General features: G+C 45.8%; 1 protein-coding gene across 1 annotated transcript; it reads left to right on the top strand.

The window, feature by feature from the left end:
* The first annotated feature begins 4123 nt into the window (after positions 1-4123).
* On the top strand, positions 4124-26125 carry IFNAR1 (interferon alpha and beta receptor subunit 1). Its single transcript, XM_075542358.1, has 11 exons — positions 4124-4275; positions 11341-11464; positions 13002-13180; positions 15254-15405; positions 15523-15664; positions 17988-18102; positions 18683-18882; positions 18976-19124; positions 20961-21111; positions 21806-21951; positions 22786-26125. Exons 1-11 carry the CDS (start codon positions 4203-4205, stop codon positions 23023-23025), a joined length of 1671 nt encoding a protein of 556 aa, XP_075398473.1. The 5' UTR covers positions 4124-4202; the 3' UTR covers positions 23026-26125.
* Positions 26126-27360: the final 1235 nt, after the last annotated feature.

The following is a 27360-nucleotide window of genomic DNA, read 5'->3' as shown; positions in this document are numbered from 1 at the left end:
AACATCTCCCCTCCTCCCAAACCCGGAGACAAAAAACAGAAACCGTGGGGGGAGACAGAGGTCAGTATAAGATATAAAAATAATAATTTATAGTTTATCAAGGGGTCACAAGAGTGGGAGATGGGGAGAGAGGGGAGGAAAAGGAGCTGATACCAAGGGCTCAAATAGAAAGTAAATGTTTAGAAAATGATGGCAACAAATATATAAATATGCTGGATAAAATAGAGGTATGGATGGTTATAAGAGCTATAAGAGACCCCAGTAAAATGATCTTTTAATTTTAAAAAAGTTACAATCACTGAGTCAGAATCTACTTTAGGGCCATGAATGAGCAAGCACTACAGTGCAAAGGGAGCGGTAGTGGGTTAAGCGATGGGCTGTTAACATCAAGGCCAGCTATCCACTATTCCACAAGGGCAGTGGTTCTCAACCTTCCTCATGCTGCGACCCTTTCATACAGTTCCTCATGTTGTGGTGACCCCCAACCATAAAATTATTTTCGTTGCTACTTCATCGCTGTCATTTTGCTACTGTTAGGAATAGGGCGACCCCTGTGAAAGGGTCGCTTGATCCCCAAAGGGGTCGCGACCCACAGGTTGAGAACCGCTGCACTAGAGCCAGAGGACGCCTTCTGCTCCTGTAAAGATATTCAGCCTCGGAAACCCACAGGGTTTCTATGAATCAGACGTGAAGACCATGTGATCAAAAATTAACATCACCACGAAGGGACTGATCAATACTCTTATCTCCAGATAGGATACCTGAGGACACTACTTGGTTTACATAACATTCCAGTCAGTGATGCATTATATGAATCTAATCACCAGGAAACATTGGACAAGTTCACATCGAGAAGCTGCGGATAAAGTAATTGACCAGTGTCCCCCTAACCCTCAAATGTGTCAGACTGAGGGAAATTAAACAAGCTAGGGAGTAGGGAATAGAGGTGTACATGGCAGCTTCCAAAAGGTTGTGGAAAATTAAATTGAAAGATAAGTAAAATTTCCATGAAGTATTTGAAGCCCCTTCATATAGATTTTCTCTCTAAAATCTAAGTATCTGTATATAGAATGAGCAACGTGCAAATGTAGCAAAAGATGAGCAATCTGGTGAATCTGAGCAAAGGCTATAAGGAGTTCTCTCACTACTCTTGCAACTCTTTATAAAAATCTGGAATTACCTCAAATTTTAAGATTTACAAGTGTTTTATGGAAAAACTGTTAAGTATAAAGTCCGATGGATTAATTTTGTCTCAAGGCAGAGTAGGGGGGATGAGGGTCTGAGTTTGGTTACAGAGCTGATAGCTAGTACCCACATGCGGAAAATTAATTTTCCTCCATCACAACTCCCAACCATGAGTTTGTCTCGTGTGGTGGCTTGGGTATTGCTGTGGCAATGGAAAGTATGCCATTGGCATTTCAAACACCAGCAGGGTCTCAGGGTGGACCGGTTTCAATTGTGCTTCTTAAGTATGACCGAGCAGGAAGAAAAGCTTGGAAATCGACTTCTAAACTGAGATCAACTATGAAGAAAGAGGAAGGTCTGGCATTCTGGGAAAACAACAGTCCAGGAAAATCTTGTGGCTCACAACGGAATATGATACGATACTGGAAGAGGAGTCCCTGGGAGGGAAGGCGCACAGTACACAGAGCCACAATGGACTCCACAGCAACCACTGTGAGGATGACCGTGCAGGATGGATCAACCTTTGGACTTGAGGGGACGGGCAGTCAGAGCACACGCACATCACCACTATGGGCAGACAATGCAGCAAATACCTTGACATCTACGTCTCCAGAGTGCAACGGGGTGTCTCACCTATGCGAGATTTTATTGAAAAATACATTTTGGGGGGAGGTAATACTTTATGATGGAGTACAACCTTGAAAAGCCTGGTGTTGATCAAGTGTTGTCGGCTTATATGAAGGACATTCACACCCGTCTGTCCATTCGTCCTCTCGCCCTGGGCCTTGAAAACGAGCATTCCTCACCCCTGGGCTGGTCAGCACCACCTCCTTACCCCCGCCTCCCAGGGCAATGTAACCAAGAGAAATTACTGAAACCCAAATGAAGGCTGAGCATGGTAGTGGGACGGGAGGAAAGTAAAAGGAAATAGAGGAAAGAACTAGATGACAAAGGGTATTTATAGAGGTCTAAAGACTGGAATGTACATATGTAAATATATTTCTATGAGAGTGTGGGGAATCAGATCTACGTGTATATATTTATAGGTTTAGTATTAAGGCAGCAGATGGACATTGGGCCTCCACTCAAGCACTTACTCAATGCAAGAACATGTTGTTCTATTAAATTGGCATTCCAGGATGCACACCCTTCCCAACACGAATGTTGAAGAAAAATGTGTGCATAAGCAAATGTGATGAAGAAAGCTGATGGTGCAGGGCTATCAAAAGATATGGCGTCTGGGGTCTTAAAGGCTTGAAGATAAACAAGTGGCCATTTAGCTGAGAAGCATCAAAGCCCACATGGAAGAAGCACACCAGCTTGTCTGACCACGAGGTGTAGAAGAGACCAGTTATCAGACATCAAAGAACTAAAAATCATATCAATGGGTGCCCACCTTCTCCTGATACGATCACTGAAGACAAATGTGTGCATAAGCAAATGTGGTGAAGAAAGATGATGGTGCCTGGCTATCAAAAGATACAGCATCTGGGGTCTTAAAGGTTTGAAGATAAACAAGTGGCCATCTAGTTCAGAAGCAACAAAGCCCACATGGAAGAAACACGCCAGCCTGTGTGACCAAGAGCGGTTGAAGGGATCAGGTATCAGGTATCAAAGAACAAAAAATCATATCACTGTAAACGTGGGTAAGTGCGGAGTGGAGACTCAAAGCCCATTGGTAGGCAACTGGACACCCCTTACTGAAGGGTTGTGGGGAGATGAGCCAGTCAGGGTGCAGGGTAGCAATGATGAAACATGTAACTTTCCTCTAGTTCTTAAATGCTTCTTCCTCCCCACTATCATGATCCCAACTCTACCTTACAAATCTGGCTAGACCAGAGGATGTACATTGGTACAGATAGCAACTGGAAATACAGGGAATCCAGGGCAGATGACTCCTTCAGGACCAGTGGTGAGAGTGGTGATGCCTGGAAGGTGGAGGGAATGTGGGGTAGAAAGGGGGAACTGATTACAAGAATCCACGTACAGCCTCTTCCCTGGGTGATGGACAGCAGAGAAGAGCGTGGGGGGAGACAGTGGACAGTGTGATATATGACAAAATAATAATAATTTATGAATGATGAAGGGTTCATGAGGCAGGGGGTAGTGGGGCGGGAGGGGGAAAAGGAGCAGCAGATATTAAAGGCTCAAGTAGAAGTCAAATGTTTCAAAGATGATGATGATGGTAACAAATGTATGTTCTTGACACAATGGATGTATGTATGGATTGTGATAAGAATTGTACGAGCCCCCAATAAAATGATTTTTTTAAAAACGAGCGTTCCAAACGTCTTCATAAATCCCAGCCAGTGCTCACAACGCCGCCAGGAAGGAAACGGCCAGGGGAGGGCGGGGGGGGGGGGGGGGGGGGGGGGGGGGGTCTCTGGAGTATTCTGCGGCCCAGAGGCCAACCTATTAGCACAGCGCGGGATTTCTGTGAGGGTCAAGGACAGCGACCGGGAGATTTCCCAGGAACCGGGAGAGAGCAGTCCCTGACCGGAAGGTGACCACACACGCACGCACGCACGCGCACAACATACCGATCCTCACCTGCCGACGCTAACGGGTCGTTACGCTCCCAGGGCGGTGGCGCGCTCGCGGAGGGGCGGCGCGTGCGCGGAGGGGCGGCGCGCGCGGAAGGGCGGCGCGCGTGCGGAGGGGCGGCGCGTGCGCGGAGGGGCGGCGCGCGCGGAAGGGCGGCGCGCGTGCGGAGGGGCGGCGCGCGCGGAAGGGCGGCGCGTGCGCGGAGGGGCGGCGCGTGCGCGGAGGGGCGGCGCGTGCGCGGAGGGGCGGCGCGTGCTCGGAGGGGCGGCGCGCGCGGAAGGGCGGCGCGCGTGCGGAGGGGCGGCGCTCGCGGAGGGGCGGCGCGTGCGCGGAGGGGCGGCGCTCGCGGAGGGGCGGCGCGTGCGCGGAGGGGCGGCGCGCGCGCCGAGGTTTCCTTCCGGGGCAGCAGCGCCTCCTGGAGTGTCGGAGGTGGTGTCGGAAGGAGCGGCGAGGCTGGCGGCCATCAGCGGACTATGCTGGCTCTCCTGAACGCCGCGACCCTCATGCTGGTCGCCGGGGCACCCTGGGTGTCGCCTGCAGCCGCAGGTGAGGTACTTGCAGCAGGCTGGGCGGCGGCGGCGCCGAAAGCCGGGGCGCTGGGGAGGTTCGATGTGAAAGGGACCGACATGCTCTCCGGGAAACTCTGGTCCTCGGTGATGCACTCGTTCGGTCCTTCGCCGTCACGGTCATACGGGGATTAATTTGGGGCTAGAAAGTCACACCGGAGAAAGTGGGCACTCAGATCTGCTTTGGGGAGACAGTGGTGGCTGCCCCTGCGCAGAACCCCCGGGCAGCGCCCGTTTTCCGCTACTGAGACTGGGGAGCCTGATGTCAAGTTTATCTAATTAGCAAATCCCACTGCTTGGCGAGCCCGTTTAATAAGCAAGCCTTTAGCCACAAGCAATGGTAACCACTCCTAAAACGCATTTCTTCAAACAGTGACTCAGTCCAAAGTGGGAGTGGAGCTAACGTAATAAGGATTTCTCTGCCGTCCGGCTTTGTACTATTTACAAAACGGTAATGGAAGAGAAATGCACAAAGTACAAACCAATGGGAGCCACCGGGACTAGTTTCCCAAATTTCTTAATGTGTAACCAAACTTCTCCGTTTGTTTGGGGGCAGGAACCGGATTGCCACATTTCACTAGAAAACAGATGAGTTCAACCACCAACCTCTCAGTTAACAATGGAGCGCTTTAACCCGAAAGGCTTCTCTGGACTATCAAGTGGAGTCCAAATACTTAGGAAGTGTTCGTTTGGAAGCTATACCCGTTTAAGATACAGCAAGAATCGCCGAGTGGCGCCAACAGTTAAAAGCTCAACTTCTAACCAAAAAAGTTTGTGGCTGTTTGACCTCACCCAGAGGGACCACAGAAGAAAGGGCTAGTGATCTGCTTTATAGCCATGAAAATCCTACGAAGCACAATTGTATTCTGCATTTAGGGATTGTCATGAATTAGAATTCAGGCAACTGATTTGATTGGTTATTGATATGGTACTATTTATTGTGTCAGGCAAGATCAACCACACAACTTTATTAGTAATTAAAGCCTTTATTAACAACTGGTTTGAGAGTAGGCTAGAGCCTGGAAAACTTTCAACCTAGGACAAAGAAATTACAGGATTTTTATCCTTCAAATTACTGGACTGGCTTAAGGTAGGGATATTCAAGCAGTTACATTCTTATCAAGCTGACAGGGAGGAGGGGGACTGGGGGGAGCAGCACAGATGCAGGTCTAACAGGATAGTTAACATTTCTTGCTGACTGGGCAGGCAATGTCCAGAGACATCTCAGGAGAGTCAAGGTGTGTCAAGAGAGCAGGGAGGTGGAGGAAGGGGTCAGGGGTCTAGCTGCTACCTGAGGGTTGAAGGCAGTTTAAAAGAAAATGGAGTCCTCATGCCAAACTGGGTTACTACAGTACATCCTGCTGCTACAATGTAGCACCGATGGAGAATACAGCTTTCCTCCAGTTCCTAAATACTCACCCCCCCTGCCCCCCCCAGCTATCATGATCCGAATTCTACCTTGCAAGTTTAGATGGAGCAGAGTATTTACACTGGTGCAGATGGGAGCTGGAGGCAACAGGGAATCCAGGGCAGATGATACCTTCAAGACCAGGGGTGTGAGTGGTGATACTGGGAGGAGTAGAGGGTGAGTGGGTTGGAAGGAGGGAACCGATTACAAGGATCTACATGTGTGACCTCCTCCCTGGGGGACGGACAACATAAAAGTGGGTGAAGGGAGACATCGGACAGGGCAAGATATGACAAAATAATAATTTATAAATTATCAAGGGCTAAAAAGGGAGGGGGGAGCGGGGAGGGAGGGGATAAAAAAATGACCTGATGCAAAGGACTTAAGTGGAGAGCAAATGCTTTGAAAATGATGAGGGCAAAGAATGTACAGATGTGCTTTACACAATTGATGTATGTATGTATGGATTGTGATAAGAGTTGTATGAGTCCCTAATATGTTTTTTTTAATGCTTCTACAAATACAATGTAAAGTCTTGTTAGTGAGGAAAAAATCATTTTTTAATATAAAAAGAATTTTTATGTCAAATTTGACATTTTCGGAGGATGTACATTAAGAAAGTAATTTTATTTTAGGCCATGGGGAGAGCTGCTAAACTGTAATTCATATGTAGCTAACATTTACCGAGCTCTTTGTTGTGTGCCAGGCACTGTTCTGTCTATCTTAAATGTACGTGCCCATTTAGTCCTGAGAGCAGCCCTATGCCCTGTTTACCCACATTTTCCAAATGAGGGAGACACGGAGATTGATTAACTTTCCATGCGGCCATTCACTGTAAAGTTAGCAGTTCAAACCCCCCAGGAGCTCCTTGGGGGGAAAATGAGACTTTCTGCCTAGGAAAGATTTACAGCCCAGGAAACCCATAGGGACGGTTGTTCCCTGCCCCCTGGGGTCTCTGTGAGTCTCGGTTGATTTGATGGCAATGAGTTTGAGTTTTGAGTTGAAGATCCTACAGCTAGCCACTGGCAGAGTGAGAAATCAAACGCTAGGAAAAGATTCATGTTACTGAGAACTACGGTAAATGCAGAATGAACCTAAGTGTGATCACCTGAACTTGAAGTCACAGTGTTGCTCTTTCTAGTCATTAAAAATATTCTTACTTTTTAACCTAGTGTATGGAATTCTGGGACCTTACCCTAAGGGGGGCAAAAAAAACGTGTTAGGAAATTTATATTAATATCTTTGTATATGTCAGGCTTGCAAGATGATAAACCATATCTGAGCATCAATACGAATATATCGATCTAATACTTATATACGATATCATATATTATACATTATATATAATTGGATGTCATTATTGGATTAAATGCCCATTTATACTACCAGGGTGAAATGAACTTTAATTAAAAGGAGGTTGCTAGTACTGCTAGATCAAATATATGGAAACTACAATCCTGCTTGATAGCTCTTTTTCTGGGTCTCTGTGTGTTAAGGGGCTCTGTGGATCAAACCCACCCGGCATGGGGCAAAAACAAGGCTGTGTATTTCTGTCAAGATTGACCGTCTTAGGAGCCCTGTACAGGGTCACTGTGAGTCGGGATCAGGGCAATGGCAGTAGGTTTGTTATAAGGTCTCTAGTGGTCAGTTTCATTGAAGATTTATTAAGTGGTCTCTCAATGGCCCCAAACCCATTGCTGTTACTTAGCAACTAAGCACTTTTAATCACTTGGCTAACAGGGCTCCCCACCATTCTTACTTCAGGGTCTCTTGCCTTCACAGTAAAACAATTGCTTCCCTGAGGACATCGGGGCTATACACCCCCACCCCCCCTAAGATTTCCTTCTCCTCTCCCAAGGCCTGGAACTACTAGAATTAGAATGTTCTGGAAATGATTTAAAGAGCCCTGGTGACACTGTCAGTTAAGCTCTGAACTGCTCATCACAAGATCAGTGATTTAAATGCACTAATCCCCCTGAGGGACAAGGATCATAGCCTGTCTGCTCCTGTAAAGACTTGGAGCTTCAGAAACCCTATGTAGGGATGTTATGAGTCACAGTCAACTCATGGCCATGGGTTTGGTTGGGGTTTGGAGATCTTCTGTCAATTTAACCAATTAAACCTGGTTTTTGCCCTTTGGCTGCATCTCAACAAATGGGATGAAGGATCAAATTTAGAAGAGTGGAAAAAGGCAATCTATTTTTTTCTGTCAGGGATGAAGTCTCAGTGATACTGTGAAGCAAAAATCAAGGTGGGAAGAATGGATGGTTACTTCCCCATATTAAAAAAATAATAAAGTATAGAAATTTTTTCCCAGATGCCTCCCTTTTTGACCGCATAGCACAGTGTCGATAACAAGTACGGGAGAAATTCTACCTTAGGCTGGCTCTCTAGAGATGCAAAATCAGGGTGTACAGAGACTTCTATCAAGAAAATGGCTCACAGAGTTGTAGAGGTGTACAGGTTCCAAGTCCATGGGTCGGAAGATTGCTAATGAACCCTAAGTCAGCAGGCTTCTGACTGCAGAGGCAAATGGATCCACAGTTGGCAGACTGCTGATGACTCCTGTGATCCACAGGCAATAAGGCAGGCCAAAGAACTGGAAGTCTACAACGATCCAGACCAAGCAAAAATCCCTGAACAGCCTGATTGATGTGATTAGTGTGTACAGATGTCTATCTATTTTATAACCATTCAGCTCCTATGAATAGCTGACAACTCTGTTCAGTTCTATATCAAGGTGTATGAAGGCTTCTAGGTGCCCTGATGGCATAGTGGGTTACGCATTGAACTGCAAACCACAAGATCAGCAGTCTTTGAAATGCAAACCCACAGAAGAAAGATGAGACTGTCTACTCTTGTAAAGATTTAAAAGTCTCAAACCCACAAGAATAGTTCTACTCTGCCCTATAGTTCCATGAGTCGGCGGCATCAGCTCAATGACAGTGAGTTTGACTTTTTGTCTTTTGGGTGAAGCCTTTGTTCCAGAACATAACAGGTATGGAAACACATTGAGACTGGTGAATCCTGCGCCCTTTCCATCAGCATCACTTCAAAGACCAAAGGAAAATTGCTTCGGTACAAGGATAAACCCACAAGTATTGCCACCTAGGTTCCAGTAAACAGAGCATGTTTAAACCTAACTCTGATCAGAGAATGCCTGGGACAAGTTCTCTCAGCAATGTGCTCAGAGCGCCTTCCAAGAAAAGGGATACGTTTTGTGCCATTGCACATTTTGTGCAATCTTGAGGTTAGAGTTGCTATCAAATTTTTTACAAACTCAAGTGGACACCTTCCCAAAACACTGGTGCCTTGGAACATGTTTATGAGAATGCTACTCCACATACAAAATTTTCCAGATGGTCCAAGTGTTTAAAGGAAGATCAGGAAGACTTCAAGTGTGAGCCAAGAGAAGGAAACTGTCACCCTCTGTGGTAGTTACATAATCCATTGTCAACTTGAGATTTAGGAGTGAAGGGGTGGAGTTTAGTCTGTCAATCAGGTCACAGCTTGATGACCTCTTTTGGAGGCGCTAAGAAGATAAATAGCTTCCTGGAGGTGGGACACGTACACACTCCCTGTTGAAAAGACACCTGGATCCATACTAAAGCCCTGGAGCTGAAGGAGCCACGTGGAGACCCCTGCCAGAGCCTTCACTGCCACTGGATCCACAAGACTTTGTACCCACTGGCCTGTGATCTTCCTGTATTTGGCATCATTGCATGTGTTTCGTGAGTCTGAAGCGGAATTTATAGATTGATATCGGACATATGGGCTAATATTGGACTTATGGACTTGATCTGGACTGGACCGGATGTTTTCTCAATATTTCAATTGTTCTTGAATATAAAGCTCTTTTTTTATGCATATGAGTGCCTCTGGATTTGGTTTTCTAGTCAACCCAGACTAACACATCCTCAAAAAGGGAAGAAACTGGCTGAAGTCCAGAGACAGTTGACAGAAGACCGACCATAGGATTATCATTGATACAATAACTATTGAAGTCAGGCCCTTGCGTGGTTCAGCATTTTCAATTTTAAGCTCACACTTTTCAATTTTGACCTCAGCAAGCTTCCAGTTGAATGGGTACCAAAGTCATTGAGTGAAGATCAGCTATCTCAGAGAGCTGATCTTTCCATTCATCTTTTAAGCATAATAGAAATTAATGACAGTTCTATGAAGCAAATTGCCATTGGGGATGAATCTTAGATTGACCAATAGGATCGAAAGAGCAAGATCCAGTCAGAACAGTGACTGAGGTAATCTGGGCTGTTTCAATTCAAGGCAGAGATATCAGCTTCAAAAAGTAACCATTTTTAATAATTCCTGTGGGGCATATTTTTTGAGGGGTGGGGAGTCAGGGGACAGGATGATCTTGGGGGCTCAAAAGGAAGAAGTTTTAAGAAAATTGAAAACTGCATTGGTGAGAAAAAGGCAGGAAAGTTGATCCAAGGAATTTTTTTCCCACCAGTGCACTTGCTCATTCTCGAAGGGTAGCCGTCCTATGAGAATGCTCTTGGGAAACTTACCCCATCCAACCTGCAGCCCAGTCTTCCCTTTCTGACATTGTGTTTCCCAAGCTCACAGACCACTTCAAATGAACACAATTTGAGTCTCCCCCTCTCTCATTTCTTTCAAGTTGAGTCTCTTGGAGACCAAAGCTGCCGTTTGCTGCAGGATACATTGAAGAGCCCCTGAATTTTCAGAGGTTTAAAGAGGTGGAAACACTACCATCAGAAGTGTATAATCTTAGATGGAGAGCATGTTGACAAACAAGAGCTTTACATTTTGATATCTTTGTGTAATAAAGGTTTCCGTGTTGTTAGGAGAGACCAAACTCACTGCCATCGGGCCAACTCTGACTCGGGGCAGCCTCGAGGACAGAGTGAGCTGCCCCTGTGGATTTCTGAAGCTCTCACTCTTTATGGAAGTAGAAAGCTCCCGAGGAGCAGATGGTGGCTTTGAACTGCTAACCTTGAGGTTCACAGCACAACCTGTAACCACTAGACCACCAGGGCTCCTTTAGGAAATACCAGTCCCTGAAAAATGATGTCCTGCTTGGTAAAGATCAGCGGGGAAGAGGAAGACCCTCAGCAATAAGAGGGAGTGACATAGTGGCTGCATCGGGAGGTCAAACATCACCACTGTGACCCCGGTGTAGGACCAGACATTGTTTCCTTCTGCTGTGCGTGAGGTCGCTGTGAGTGGGAACTACTCGCCAGCACCAAGCAACAACAGCGTGGTTTTCTAGCAGTACATTTTAACTTACCCTTGTACAGAGGCTTTCTTTTAAAAAAAAAAAAGTCTTTTTATAGATGAAAAGTCCAGCCTTTTTTCCAGCTCTGTGAGAAGTAGGAAAGAAAATAACGTACACACTCAAGTGTAAGCTGACCCGAATTCAGCCAAGGCACCTAATTTTACCACAAAAACGGAATTAAAAATGTGCTGAAAAACTTGGCATTCACAAGTATATATGGTAATTTCCCCCTGTGCTGAGAGCAGACATTAGATTTTTTAAATCTATATTTTGTTACATTTAAACATACTTATTTTCTAATCAGTGATGTAAAAGAAAGGATCATTTTAAAAACATGATTGCACAGTGCACATTAATTACCTCCTTTTTTTGCCTTTTAGGTGGACATACTCTCCAGTCTCCAGAAAATGTGGAGGTGCACATTATAGATGACACCTATACCCTGAGGTGGAATAGGGGCGATGAAGCTGTTGGGAACGTGACTTTTTCAGCTGCTTACCAAATGTGCGTGGCTCTCCCTGTGGACTTTCCAGACAGAATTCATTGAGTCCATTTTCTAATTTCAACACCATGTTTGTGTTCTCAGGTTTAGGAAATATTTAATTTTTGAAAAATGTATGTGTAGTTTCCATAATACTTATGACTTCATTTCTACAAATAGGGTGTTTGGGTTTTTTCCTCTCAGACACTGTATTTGGTGTGTTGGTGAGCGGGGGATGGCGGGGAGCACAGTGAAAGAGGCCCCCTTTCAACCCATTTTCTGTGTCTGAGTCAGTGATCCTAATGGCCTTCTTCTCGTGCAACCCCCCCGTCAGCGCTTCCAGATCATTGCCCCCTACAGCAGCATGAGCTCAATGTCATGAGCTGCTCATCAGAGTTCTGCAGTTGCTGTGTCAACTTCATTTCACATAGGTCATACTCTGACAGACCTGACTTACTGTACTAAGGAAGCCAAACTGGTTTTTTTGGTTCAAAGAATACTTCATGGGGAAATTTGGCTTACGGTGTAAAGATTGTTTCAGGAAAATAGTTTCAAGGACTCATGTAGTCTCAATGACTCCAAAACGTTTGGATGCCACTGAAAATACAGAGAATGGAAGTCAAATTCATTGTTGGGCATTGATGTAAATAGACTTAGGAATGAAAATGGGAGACAGCGTTTGTGTTAGGTCGGGTTTGCTCGAGAAACAGTTCCGGTGCCGCTCATCTATGTATTAGAAAGAACTTAACATCAAGAGGAAATTGTATATTGAGAAGGCATCCCAGCCCAGTCCCACTTAAGTTCATAAATCGGTGCTAGTCCACAAGTCCCTCTTCCGATTCCCGCAGCTGCCGGCGATGATTCCGAAAGGCGATGTGGGAACATGACAGAGCAACTGACAGCTCTCAAGATAGATGGCCCCCGCTGGCCATCAAAATATACCACTGCCTCCTGGATTCCAACTCATGCCGACCCTCTACAGGGTCTCCAAGACGAAGTCTTCACAGGAGCAGACCAAGCCAGACTCACTGTCACCGAGTGCTTTCTGGCGCATAGAAACTGTGCAGGTTGGGGTAGAACTGCTCCTGCGGGTTTCTGAGTCTACCTCTTTACGGGAGTAGACAGCCTCATCTTTCTCCCACAGAACAAGCTGGTAGTTTCAAACTTCTGACCCTGGGGTTACCACTACATAAGCTGAGCTCCCCTGCAGGAGCAGACAGCCTCGTGTTTCTCTCAGGGAGCAGCTAGCATCTTTGAACTGCCAGCCTGTGGTTAGCAGCCCATTGCTTACAACACAGTGTTACCAGGGCTCCTTAAAATTCTATATAGAACGAAAAAAATGTACATGTTGAATTATCCCTTGTTATAAAAAAGAACAAAATGATATAGCTGTACTAAAGACCGGAAGGCTATCTGTAAACGAACACATCATCAAGACTAGCTTCAAGTGGAAGCAATAAGTACTTGAGACCAGCTGTATGACGTTCGGAGTGGAAACCCATGTGATAGTGCTGCATGTGTTCACGGGCTCGTTCGCTCATTAGTTTTGTTTTCTTAAAGATCTGGAATGGATAATTGGATGAACTTGCCTGGCTGTCAGTCTATTACTGGCACCAGATGCGACTTTTCTTCAGTTAAGCTGGATGTGTTTGAACAAGTTACATTACGTATAAGAGCAGAAAAGGGAAATGAAACATCTCCGTGGCAAGAAGTTGACTCATTTGTCCCATTTCAGAAAGGTAAGAGAAACCTGCTAGCCCCTCTATGTCGTTCTTTATTGAGTGCTAGTAGAACGGTCTCTTTCCCAAAGGCATTCATTTACATGCATTTGAAAAAAGAAACAGATGGCTGTCTGCATTGTTTCGCCGAGGGCCATCTGAGGGCCTCTCTCAGGGCAAAACTCCTTTCCCAGCACTGTCACCCTGATCTGCCTTTCCCTTCTGCCCCTCGGTGGGCCTGTAAGGTGGCTGACTGAACAGGGAAGGAGAGGTGAAACTCCAACGCTCTTCTAGTGAGTCGGACGTTAAAGAGAAGTGGGAAAATGTAAGCTGCAACTTCTACTGTTCTGGTGATTGTCTTCTGGACAGTGCGGCTATTTTTAATAACAGTTATGTGTTTCCACATACAGGTTTGTCATTGGTTTATTTGGATTTTTTTCCCATTTAATTGGGGGCTCTTACAGATATTGTAACAATCCATAGTTCAGTTAGATCAAGCATGATTGTGCACTTGCTTCCACCGTCACTTAGCTCCCCTTTATCCCAGCCCCTCTCCTCCCTACCCCCACCAACCTTGGTTATTATATTAAACATTATTATTGCTGTTTTTCCTTTTTTAATGAATTAATATATTTTAAATTTCTCGTGAATTTTCCTTGCTAAATGTTAGAAGACATTCTGCATAGGCAAGTGCTCTTTAGGGGCCTCAGTGATATTTTAAAGCATCTGGAGGCGAGACCGTTTGAGAACCACCACCCTCAGCTGGAACACCTCTAGAGAGTTCCCTGTACCAGGGCTTCCCATGAGTTCATTCTCGTCTGACCACCAGCCTGACATTTGCATTTCCACCCCAGGAAACACAGTCAGGATCCACAAATTGGGGAGATCCCCCTGGTCGTCTTTAGGTGCACCTCGTGGGTAGTGTTACATGTTGGGCTGCTAATCTCAAGGTCAGCAGTTTGAAACCTCCAGCAGCTCCGAGGGAGAAAGACAGGGCTCTCTAGTCCCTTGAAAAGAGTCTTAGAAACCCACAGGGACAATTCCGTCCTGTCGTGTCCGGTGGCTGTGAGTTGACCTCAGCTCATTGGCAGCGAGTGATTGAAATGAACTGCTTGGGAGTCCTGCCCTCTGCTCCCTTTCTCTGCGTCCTTTCGCTCAGCCTCCTCTGGCCAAGGTAAACTAGCACTTTCCAGGGTCCTGGGCGGCCGCCATGTGTGAATTTCAGGGTCTGACTTGGCCCCTCTGCAGTATGGGTGGAGGTGTCACTCTCTTTTCTTGGGACACTTCCCTTGCTCCTTTAGGACACTACTCTTTTCTGATGCACCCCCTGCTCATTGGCCGCCCTGTCCAGTCCCACGTGGGCTGTTTCTGCCCACACCCAGGTGTCCTTCTTGTGCTCTGTTAGTCACCTTAGGACTTTACATGCCATCGGTAGGTTGCTGACTCCCAAACCCTACCTCTAGTCCTTTTCTGTCACCTGACCTTGAGTCAAGTAGCACCAGCTCTGTACTTCAAATGCTCAAACTCACTGTCATCAACCAACTATAGGACCAACTGCCCCTGTGGGTTTCTGAGGGTCTTTACTCTTGACATGAGTAGAAAGCCTCCTCTTGCTCCTAAGGAGCAGCTGGTGGTTTCAAACTGCTGACCTTATGGCTAGCCACCAATGTGTAACCCTCTGTTCCACCAGGGCTCCCTTTCTTTTGCTCGTCAGCCACTCAGTCTAGCTCAGGGATTCCATGGATCGCCCCTTGGCCGAGAATACTTAGTTCCCTAGACATTTGTATAACTGGCTCCTTCAATGTATATCGTTCTCAGCTCAACCTTCACTTGCTTTGAGAAGCTTTTCTGAGCAACTCACCTTACTAGTCCTTGCTCTCATTCTCTCTCCCTTTGCATGGTTTGAATGTCCTTTATAACACACCTGGTGTCGCATGAGTCTTTCTGTCTTTTCTCCAACCTCACTGCCATGTGAACTTCATGAGGCAGGGACTTTACCTGTTTTACCCTGCCAACCCCATATAAGCCCTCAGAAATCTGGTCAGCTCCTTGTTTTGGCATGGTATTCATGGAGTTATGTTTTGACTTTTGCAGCTCAGATCGGCCCTCCAACAGTGCATTTAGAAGCTGAAGATAAAGCCATAGTAATTAACATCTTGCCTCCTGGGACAAAAGATAGCCTCATGTGGGCTCTCTCGAGCTTCAAGTACAGCTTGGTTATCTGGAAGAATTCCTCCGGTGCAGACGTAAGCTTTTTTTTTTTTTTTTTAACCTTTGTTTAATATGAGAGTAAAACAAAGTGAATTAATTCGACAACTTGGTTTTATATTACTTTAAGAACAGACTTTATTTTAATCTTGTAGAAAAGGATTGAGACTGTTTATTCCAGAAGTAAAATTTACAAACTCTCACCTGAAACTACCTACTGTTTACAAGTGAAGGCATATTTCCAGGTGCCACGAAAGAGTGGCATGTACACTCCCGTGTATTGCATCAACACCACAGGTAAGAAGGGAGTCGGGCTTTACACACAGTGAGCATTTTACGGATGGGCAATCTATTAAGTTGGGCACTTTCACCTTAGTTGCTGACGTTTATATGGTGTGTTGCTGACTTCCCAAATCCTATCTCTAGCCCTTTTCCGTCACCTGACCTTTAGTCAAGTGTCGCCAGCTCTGTACTTCAAACCCTCAAACTCTGTCATTGAGTTGGTGCTCATAGTGACCCTACAGGGCAGAGTTTGTAAAAACCCTGGTCATAATGGCACTTACATAAGCAAAAAAGTGCTATGATTTGGAATTCTTTTTCCATGGTAAATGGCAACGAAAATGAATTTTATTTAAAGTACAAATATGTTATTGGGACAAAAGCTGATTTTATTTCCTCACCGTCCGCACCAAGGGGTAAATTGTTGCCAGTCGAGCAGTCTGTCTTCTACAGAGTGACCCTGGGGGAGCGCTCGGGGCTTGTTAGGTTGGAGCCCTTCTGGCAGAATGGGTTAGCACTCAGCTGCTACAGAAGGTCAGCCGCCCGAGCCCCCAGCAGCTCCGTGGAAGAGAAGACCCGATGGACTCTTGTGAGATGACGACCCGAGAGAGTCCCACGAGTCACACCGTGCTGTCAGAAGATGGGCGGAAGCATACTGACGTGGTTACGCCGCTCACCGCAAGGTCACCAGTTTGAAACCACCACGAGTCTCCCGGACAGAGGGGCAGTGTTAGCTTGTCCTGCAGGGTCCCTCCGCGGCAGAATTAACTCGGTGATGGCGAAGAGTGGTGTGTGCATGTTTAGAGCATTAAAGTCAAACTGCTGTTGTCATCTCGCACTGTTGAATCTATTTATGCCTCATATGACCCCATGTGACCAAGTAGCAATGTGCTAAAGGGTGTCCAGGCTGCAGTTTGCCAGGTCTTTGTCCTGCAGAACTCCTGGCTGGGTCTGAACCTCTAGCTTTTATGGTTAGGAGCCCCAAATTTACCATATATACACGAGTGTAAGCTGACCCGATTACCAGCTGAGGCACCTAAATTTACCACAAAACTGCATGAAAAATATGCTGAAAAACTCAGCTTATACTCGAGTATGTACGGTGATAGTTTCACGACTCGGTCTCTTGATGTAAAAAAAGAAGCCTGTCCCAACTCAGCAGAGAATGGGTGGTAGGAGTTGATGTTTTAACTGTCGATGGAACGTGCTTATCTTTAAAATCAAACAGCCCTGAAGGACCTAAGTGTTCCTGGGCTGCCGGCCTCTCCCGGGTCCCTGTGGAAGAGGCGAGCTTTGTTAGCCGCGTGTGCGGAGATAGATGTCCGCGGACTTACAGCACCTACGTACACAGACTGCTGTGAGGGCAAGTCAGAAGGTGTCGCTGCCAAGGCTGCAGTTCACGCGCGCATGGGCTTATTCCCCACAGCATCCTTAAACGTGCCTGCAGTCGGCGGGGGCTGCGGGGAAGTTCTCTTAGTAAGGCACTTTTCTTGGTCTCATTAGGGTGAATTAAAGACTGCTCGTAGGTCCAAGCCGAATAGCAGCTTCTGAGGGAATCTGCTGGGCCCGTTCAGCTTGGAAGGTCATGCTAGCTGGTGGGGAGGGCGGGCTTCATCGCCTTTCCCGAAAGGCACGGGAGGCTTATTAGGAAACGGTCTTCCGCATCGGTGAGAAAAGGAGCAGCAGAGCCGTGCCAGGAACGTTTTCTACCATGACAACACACCTCCTCATTCTTCAAGGCGAGAGTGAGGGCTGTCCCAGGAGGGTTTCACTGAGAAACCCTGCCCCCTCCCCTACAGCCCTCATCTTGCCCTTCACCCCTGTTTGTTGCTCTGACTCCAGGAGCCTCTCTACAGGAGCTCAACTTGAGTGCCTCCAGAATCCAACCCAGCCGTTTCAGTGTGGTGTAGACTGAAGGGCGCAGAGTCCTTCCGGGAAGGCTTAGAGAGACAGAAATATATCCGTCCTCGGTGGAGGGTATATTGGGAAACAGAGGTTGACAGTTTGGCATTTTTGATTAATAAAGCCTTCAATGATTTTGTAGCAATACTTTTTTACTTACTCTGATATAAGAAATAGGATCATGCTAGACATATTTACCATTTGATTTTTTTGCCTGGTGAGGATATCTATCTATGCCAATATTTACGGCTCTCTAGAGCATTCTTTCAAACAACTGCATAGTATTACAGTGTGATATGTGCACCTTATGTAATTGTTACCTTATAAAGATAGTTGTAAATCTCCCGTCCTCTGGTCTCAGCTGCTAAGAATCCTTACCATCTGTTATCTTACCAGGAGTAAAAGTGTGTGCGCTCTTTGTGTCTCCTTTGGCTTCTAGTTGAAAGTAAACTGCCTCCACCAGAAAATCTAGAAGTCTATTCAGAAAAGTCGATCTATGTTCTTAAATGGGATACTGCAGATGAAAATGCGACCTTTCAAGTTGAGTGGCTCCAGTAAGTTCTGCGACATCGTTTTCTTTCACATGAATGATCATTTACAAGATCATGTTTCCATCTCCTCTTCTCTGGCACAGACAGCAGAGCAGTGATAATGATATAGGCGAGGACGCCGGAGATTTAGGCATGTTCCTCCCAGTGCTGCCAGAAACTAGCCGGGTGGCACAGAGCTAACCACTCGGCCTTTCTGGGCTGCACTTCCTTTCTTTTGCAAAGTGGGAGCACTCCCGGAGCAGCTCTCTGAAAAAGACCTGACTCGAGGTGCAGGTGTTACCCCGTCTCTTCTTCAGCCCTCCCTCCCATGAGTCCTTGAAGAGATCCATTGTTCAATTTTAAAAGTTAGTCTTCTCAGTTGCTTCCCTTTTTTATTTTTTATTTTTGTTGGCCCTTTTTTTTTTTAAGTGTGGTGGAAATGTGTGCCTTCTGCTGTCTTGTGAGTGCCCTGGGGGTAGGGACCAGATGATTTCTGGATTTCTGTGCCTTAGCCCCGAATTGAGTGTTTAACAGATGCTGGGCGGTCCATATGTATTTGCTGGATCGATATGCTAACCTTTTCCAAAATGATTTTGTCTTAAAGTGCATATTTAAAAAAAATTCCTGGGAACCATTCAGATAAATGGAAAAAAATACCTGGCTGTGAGACTCTGCAAACCACCCACTGTGTCTTTCCTCAAAACCTTTTCTCGAAAGGAATTTACTTTTTCCGGGTACAGGCAGCTAAGGGAAATAGCACGTCTCGCTGGTCTGAAGAGAAAAAATTTCACATTGATATGCAAAGTAAGCAAATTGCTTTTACTTTTCAGTGTTGTGTTCTTAAAGGTGCTTCTGTAAGCCACGTGGATCATTGTGTCTCCGTGTTATTTCCTCCAGCGGTCATCCATCCTCCCGTCATTAGTATGAAATCCATCAATGGCTCACTGTATGTATATATCGGTGCTCCCCAAGAGGAGAAGTCTGTGAGCCCAAATTACCCACTTACTTACGAAGTTCATTTGTGGAAGAACACTTCAAATGCTCAGGTAAAACGCCTATATGGTATAATTTTGTTCCTTAAGAGTTATAACTGATTTGCATCAACAGATCTTGAAGTTATATTTTGTAGACTTTTTTTTTAAAGACTGTGTCATTAACTCCAATGCTTATCATAAGATCAGTACATTTCAATCTCTGAGACAATAACCAGACTCAGGACTCCTAGGAGTACAGAGTGGAGGTTGGGGGTAATGGGGAGCTAGTAAGCAGGAGGACAAGAAGGAAGACAATGCTGTGAAACTGATCATGGTAGCGATTGCGCAACACTCCTTGATATGACTGAGCTGTTGAGTGGCGTGATGTCTGGATTCTGCCCTAATGACATGGTGTGTATTAAACACAAGTATATTACGACCACTGTTTTGTGCCTCTTCGCACGAGTGATCTAGACGGCAGCAAGCGGTGTTTTATGTGGCAGTTTATAATTTGCCGAGGTGAATCATTCTCCGATGTTCTAGGTTATGATTTATAGAGAGACCCATATTAAAAGGCAATAATAATGAAAATGTTTTTTAAAATTAGGTATTCAGTTTAAGTCACAACTGGGTAGTCCAGGGGACTGCCTGTTCTATTTTATTCTTTGCATGTGTGGCTGGCGGAGCTGTGAGTCATCAACTCCCTGGTGCCATGACAGTACAGCTTTCTGGGAGCCCCATTCCTATTGAATTAGAAGCTCTGGAACAGACCTCGCCAGGAGCCCTGGTGGCATAGTGGTTACACATTGAACTGCTAACTGCAACCCATCAGTTTGAAACCACCAGCGTGCCATCAGGAGCAAGATGAGGTTTTCTGCTCTTCTTACAGTATTGGAAATGCCCAGGGGTGTTTCTACTCTGTCTTCCAGGGTCACTGTGGGCCAGAACTGCCTCAGTGGCAGTGAGTTTGTTTTTATTGGTTAGAGTCAAATTCAGGGATTTACTCTCTCACCTGGTTTCCTGGTGTTCATCTAAACCAGTGTCTCACCATCCCTGGCCTCTGCTTGCCAGTAGCACCCTCTCCTGGTTGTGACCATCAAAACTGGCTCTAAATGTTCATAAATGCCCCTTGTGGGGGAAATTGCCCCCAATTGAGAGCCTCTGACCTTAGTCCCACTGCTGCCACCTCTGTTTTTGAGGGGCTCTGGTGCTGGTGCTGTCAGAGAAGCATTGGGCTGCTAACCACAAGGTTGGCAGTGCAAACCCAGCATCCCCTCCAGGGAGAAAGATGCGCTGTCCGCTCCCACAGAGACCTGCAGACTCAGAAACCTTACCTCGGGCCTCTGAGTCGGAGCGGACTTGATGGCAGTGTTTCTTGGGCATGCATTCTCTGTTGTGACGATGTCACCACTCAGGGGACAAAAGTTTTGGCCCTTGGGGGACAAAAGAATCGACAGAGTGGTTTGTGGCCCATTACAGCTCAGTTCTGTGAATCCAAAGGTCAGTCTGTTCAAAACGTAAAGTCACAGAAGAAATCAGCAAACACTGACACATAGGTCATGAGGCTTCTCAGCCGTTTCAAGGCTGGGTCTTAATGGCCATCAACAGCCCCTCACCAAGGTACTACAGTAACCATTGGAACCAAGCCTGCATGGCGCCGGTAAGTTTGGGTCATCTTAAGAATCTAGCACAGGCTTTGGGGCAGCAGCGTTTTTAACTTTGGGGTCTGGATATAATGTGCTGTCCAAAGCAAGTTTGTATTTATTGAGCACATTACAACTATTGAAGAGAGACCAATCTTATATTGAAGTAATTCAGAAAATATATTCAGTATTTCTATTTACTTGTGAGGTGATTACGTTTTACCAGTGAGTTGATTATTTTTTTTGACTTTATTATTTTTTACAGATCAAAACATTACACACGAAAACGGATTTTATTATTCCTAAAGTGGAACCACGGACTGAGTATTGCATTAAAGCCAGAGCGCTCATTGAGGATGAAAAATGGAATATAAGCAGTGTCTTCAGTGAAATTGTGTGTGAGGAAACAAAACCAGGTCAGGGTCTTTTCGCATATCTAATTTTTATATTGTAGTGAGTGCATAAAAATCAATACTTAAATTATAAAATACTTCTTTACTATAATTATATAATGTTTTAATGAACTACATGAATCAAAATTTAAACCGTCAAGCTGAAATTGCCTTTTGGTTTTAAAAAATATTTTTAATGCTCAACTCATTAAAAAAAATTGTTTTCTAGTTCACCCAGTATCCACATAATGAATTCCCTTTAATTGTTGCTCAACGGCCTTAAATAAGACTTAAATTTTTAGAAACTTTACATAGTCTTTAGTATAATTATGTGGAAATCAACTCGTTCAACGCAGTTTTTTATATGGGAATGGCTTTGGCTCAGTCCTGTATTGACTTACCGTAGATACTAAGTCACAGAGGAACGTAACATTTTCCCTAATTCTGCTTTGTAGCAGAGGGGAGGATTTGTTGCATGTTGGGCCTGTATGCAATTTTTACTCTGAGAGCTCAGCTCCTCGGCCCCTGCCTAAATAAAGGTGGCATTGCCTGCAGCTGGTATCAACCTACTGTCATCAGAAACGTTTTGACAAGGGTATCACTGATTAGCTCTTAACCTCAATTTCCACACGGCTAGTCCTCCACCTAAGCTGGCCTCGCGAGTAAAGTATTGGGTGTTGAGCCTGTGTTTACTCTCTGCATCATTCATTCATTCTAGAGACCGTAGCCACCACATGGCTTATAGCTGGAATCTGCATTGCGGTGTTGTGCATCCCGTGTGTCGTCTATAGCCTGAAAGGCCTCCTGAGGTGTATCAATTATGTGGTGCCCCCTTCGTGTAAACCGCCTCCCTGTATCCAAGAGGTATGTTACTTCTCTTTGCCAACAGGAAATATGCCTGGTTTCCAGAGGGTGCTTAGGTTACCTTGATGTCCCCCAAATAGTGCAGGCTGGTTGGGATATTTTCTTCAAAGTTTCAGTAAAATAACTTTACAAGCAACCATTTAATGTCAGAGCATAAAATGGAATAGGAAGGCTTGCCTTAACTGGATGTTCTTGCTGGGAATTGGACACTCTCTGCAGCATCAATGAAGAGTTTGTGTCGGGCAGTGAAGCCCCAGAGTTGCGGCCGAGTCCCCACCTTGGGCCCAGCCTCCATTTGTGGTAACACAAGGGCTCCATAATCTCAACATTTGTCACAGTCAAGGTTCACAGTTAGAAAAAGGTGTTTATGCCCTGAGTTTTAAGTAACACTCCTATCCATTCCCACTCTGCATAGCTATGACCTAAAATGGGCTGGAAACCAGCTAGTTACAACTAGCTAAGTAATTCTTAACAAAACCAGTTAACTCACCGCTTATTTCTTTTAGATACTTGAGAATTGGATAAAATCCTCTTAAACTTTCTATTGTCTCAGGGCTCGCCCCATTCCCTCCTCTTCCCAGGCTCTTCCACCTTGCACCCCGAGGCACGGCTTGCCTTTCATAGATGCCCACTGAGGGTACTGTTGTGTCAGTGACCTTGTTTGGGCTTAGACAGTATAAGGTGGCCAGTCTGCACTCAGCTGACTTTTTACTGTGCATGCCAAAAGGCAGGGCTTCTAAATAAGGAGCCAGAGAAGCTAAGAGCTGTTAGAACCAGGCATGGGACTGTATCATCTTAAGTCGTCTCTTTCTGTTCTTTCCTGTGTTCCATCAGTATCTATCGGAACACTCCGTGAAGAACCTGCTCCTTTTGGCGTCTGAGGAAAAAACCGAGAAGTGTGTCATCATCGAAAGCAGGAACCATCTTCCCCCTACAGGAGAAGAAACCGATCAAATGGACGAAGATCACAGAAAGTACAATTCCCAAACGAGCCGAGATTCAGGAAACTATTCTAACGAGGACGAAAACAGCGGCGGTAGAGCAGATGAAGAAGTTCAGCAGGCGATCGTGTGACTGGACTGCATGTGAGCTCTCACATCATAGGAAAGTTGGTGGGAGTTTTCTGGGAGCTTTTCTCAGTCACTAACAAGTGGATATCTGCTCGCTGGGGAAGAAGAGAAAAATGTTCACATCACAGGTCCTATAACTACAGATCAGCACTGAGCTGTCTGAAGATGCAAATGCACACGTTTGGAGGACTTTTTAACTACATTCCTTTCCACCTCTCAGGTCTAAGAGACCTACTTGTCCTTGGCCCTGCCTTTGATGAAGCGAACTGAGTCAAGTGGCCAACCCCCTAGCTAATGTATCCTCAGCTTCCCTTGCCGACTGTGCTGTGGAACGGGATCTCTGTGCTCCGGCCGGGAGGTAACTGGAGGCCCAATGGCTGAGCACTCTGCCGCTGTCTCAGAGAGGGGGCCTCTGAGAATGATGTTTCTCCCTGCAGGGGTGCTGCCGTCGGAACCCTGTGGGGACGTTCTCCCCTGCCCTGGATGGCCATGTGAGGCAGAATCTCCTCGCCGGCCGCAGTTTGGGTTTGAACTTTCAGGGAAAGTTCTGTTGATCCCCCATGCCCAGTGTTAGATTTGCTTCCTAACATTCCCAAGGGACGTCAGGAACACTGAGTCTTTTCTGTTCACTCAGGTAGGCCTTGGAGGAGTGACTAGAACATGGCACCAGATGCCAGAAAGATCGACAAAAATGACAGGGTGGTTGGAGCCACTTCCCTCTAGAACCATTGGCCCTTGTAGGCAGTTACCTACCCTTTCCCAAGAGTCTCTGCCTCACATCTAGACTTCCTGATCGATAGCTGAGTCATTAAGCCAATCACATGATGAGAACTTGCAGTCACGGAAGTTAAGGGAACGGGTGTCGATCTAATGAGAATGATTTTTGGAGGTGGGGGCATGCAGAGGGAAGCCCTAGCTTCTGTAAAGCCCTGTGGGACCAGGAAATGCTGACCGAGCAAGAAGTAGGGCGATTCCGTGGCAATGAGGGGTGCAATCAACTCAGAGGTGCTAGCGTACAGCGAGGTTGGTTGGCTGACGTGGCTGACGTGTCATTTTGATACCTGCTTCTCCACGCTGTCCAGCAGCACGCCGGTGCCCGTTCTGCTCAGCCGGCATGTTCTCAAGAACATGCAACCTCAGTATCAACATGAGGGAAACCAGCCGAACTTGGAACAAAGAACCTATTTGTTAAAAATACAAATAATGCTTTCCAAAGGCATCCTATAGCTTATCTTAATTACTCGAGATTTGGGATTTCCTATGGACAGCTTTCTAACAAAAGAAGTCTATGCAACCCTGTGGCCTCTAGGGCATAATGCTAATGAGTTGTTACTTCGTGGACCAGCAAAAGAAAAAGGAGGTCAAGTTTCAGGAAACATCCTGGAGAGTGCCCGTTCCTGCGTCTTCAGTAGTCTTCACTGGGTAGCAGGTTCATCTGGGTTAGCCAGAGCTGCTTCTCGAGAAACGGCTGTGACCCTCACTATGGTCCCTCCAGGAGAGACTTCCTACTGCACCATCCCAGACCCGCAGCTCCAGCTCCCCGAGTTATTTGAGCTGAGTGCAATGGGGAACTGAAGGGACCCAAGGATCTCATCAGAGACTCAGTTCTCTGCAGGAGAATCCCATGAGTTTTGGTTTGGGTTTTAAGCAGATTTTCTGGGTTGGTCTTACATAACCAAGGGTCTTCAAAAACATTGTGGAAGACTTCTATAATCTGTTAATTCCATTTTCCCATGATCTTTTAAAAAGGTTTTCATATATAAAAATAGTAGCATAAGCCTGTCAACTCATAACACACATATAAGAATATATTCACTCACCCTCATTCACTACCTAGTGTCAATTCCAACTCATGAGAACCCTCTAGGACAGGCTAGGACTGCCTCTCTGGGTTTCCAAGACTGTAACTCTTTGCGGGAGTAGAAAGTCCCATCTGTCTCCTGAGGAGCAGCTGGTGGTTTCGAACTGCTGACCTTGAGGTTAGCCGCCCAACACATAAGCATTATGCCACCAGGGCTCCCTAGAACATACTATAGGGACCTAATTAGTGTGACCATAAAGAACTTACGAGTCTAGATTCTAATTAGAAAGCCTACTCAAAACTATGAAGTTGAGAGTCCAATCAGATATTTACAACCCATAAAACTTACTTTAAAAATATAATTTAGAAAAAAAAATATATATATATATATATATGTATATCTGATTTAGAACTTCCATCATTTTCCCAAACGAGCTGCACAGTTTAGCTGAAGTTAAACGTGTGCTGCTGACCTGCCATGCACTGCATGGCAGAAAGATGGGCAACTCTGTTTCCATAGAGATGGCACCTTGCAAACCAGACCTCTGTCCTATGAGCGCTATGGGTTGAAATGACTCAATGGAAATGAGTCTGAGTCTTAATTTCTTGTCATTTTCCCAAGTTGTGACCTGGAAGCTTGCTCTCTTGTCATCCTTCTCGCCCACCCCCACCCTGTGACTACTTGACATGTAAATGTATTTATTTGTTCGTTTTGTTGGGTAGGTGTCTTTCCCACTCGTATGTAAGCCCCACCCAGCAGGGACACCATTTTCTTCCTTACTGGATTGTAGCAGCTACATTGATTATCCAGTGCACATCAACGTTCAGCTCACAAATACTGGATGAAATCTATAATTTGCGTCAAGAAGGTGTTTCTGCCGATGTCTGTGTGTTTTGTTAGGCTGTGGAAGGACCTGACCGTGTTTTCAGTGTTTTTGTACAATAATGTCTACCTCCTACGTACCGCCTATCTTGTTGGCTCTTTTGCGAGTTAAATGATGTACTACATCTGGTAGTGGCAAACACTGAAGGGTGAGGTAAGAGTCACACTGAACCCGATGGCTAAAAGTATGTGCCAACGGGGCTGGACCATGATTTTCCGCGATTTGCAGTTAGCGTGTAAGTTGGTAGCAAAGTGGTCATCCTTCATCTTCATATTTACTTAATGCTAATCTTTGCAGAATGCCCTGGTCTTTGCAGCCTAGCCACCTCCTTCAGTGAAGAGTGGGTATTTATCTTTGCTTATATTATCATAAATTCTACTGTTGTAGACAGTTTTACAGAATAAACATCGAATTTAAAAGTCTAGGCCTATTTATTACTGTGTACACACCAGAAGTGCTGCAGCTGAGGGTTTCAAGAGGAAGGTGCTGCCTGGCCGTCCCAGATGCCCCAGGGCCCCACACTGAGTGTTCTGCCTGAACCACCCTGCCGCAACTGCCCCCAAGATTTGGGGAAAATAGCTATTGCTTTTTTTTTGCCCCTCCCTCTTTCCACCTAAGACCTGACTTGAAGACAAGCCATTAAATGCAAGTTTGTAATGGAATTGGATGATACTTCCCTTGTTGAAATAAATTAAACTGCTTTCCTTTTACAATTGCTCCCCCCGTCCCCCACCACCCCAGGGGAAAGGTCTTTCTAAAGAGGCTCCTCAGTCATGTGTAAGTCCATCTCACCTGCTATCCTAGACAGACGAGTCAGAAACCCAACAACTTACATTTGCTCCAAGAGCCCTTCCAAACTTTAATGAGCATCCCTAAATTCTACAAGGAACTTGTCTACAAAGAGATAAGGAAGTGAACAGTAAATGTATTTCTGATGCCCAGTAAATGCCACTAAGATAGTGACAGGGATTGTGTTAGGCTGGGTAGACTAGAGAAACAAATTCATTGACGTGTAAGAGAGAGCTTTGTCAAGAAGTAATTAAATATCAAGCAAATATCCCAGCTCAGTTCCACATCAAGTCCATAAGTCTGATACCTGTCCATAAATCCCTGTTCAGACACACAGCTGCATGCAAGGATGCAGAATGCAGGAACATCTGAGGCCGGTGGGAGCAAAGTCATGGATCCAATGGCAGTGGACGCATTGCAGGTCTCAGCAAGGCTTTCCAGCAAGAAGGTGCAGGCAGAGAGAAGTTCCCGGGATCCTCCTTATGAGAAAGCCACGCCCACCAGGAGGTACCATCAGGCTGTGACCTGATTGATAGGCCACCTCCACCCCTACACTTTTATATCTTCAACTGTTAGCACAAAAATTCTGTAACTACCGCAGTGACCTCCACTTATTTCCTCACCTCCTTTGTTCTTGAGCTTCCCTGATGATCAGAGAATCATGGGTCTGGAGGGCTGCACCACATCAGTGAGGAGGCTATGTGGGGGCAGTGTTCTGTTGATGAAGAAGAGCAGCTTTCCCCTGAGCTGAGACAGGTAAGGAGAGAAGTGGATGCAAAGGATATGCTATCTCCCCCAACCCCCATCCCACCCCTTGCTGTGGCTTTATCTCCATCTGGGGCATTCCTTCTAGGAGGTCATGTGG

The sequence above is a fragment of the Tenrec ecaudatus genome, chromosome 2 (genome assembly GCF_050624435.1).
Source record: "Tenrec ecaudatus isolate mTenEca1 chromosome 2, mTenEca1.hap1, whole genome shotgun sequence".
NCBI classification, from domain to species: Eukaryota; Metazoa; Chordata; class Mammalia; order Afrosoricida; family Tenrecidae; genus Tenrec; species Tenrec ecaudatus.
This window is presented reverse-complemented; position numbering and strand designations above follow the sequence as displayed.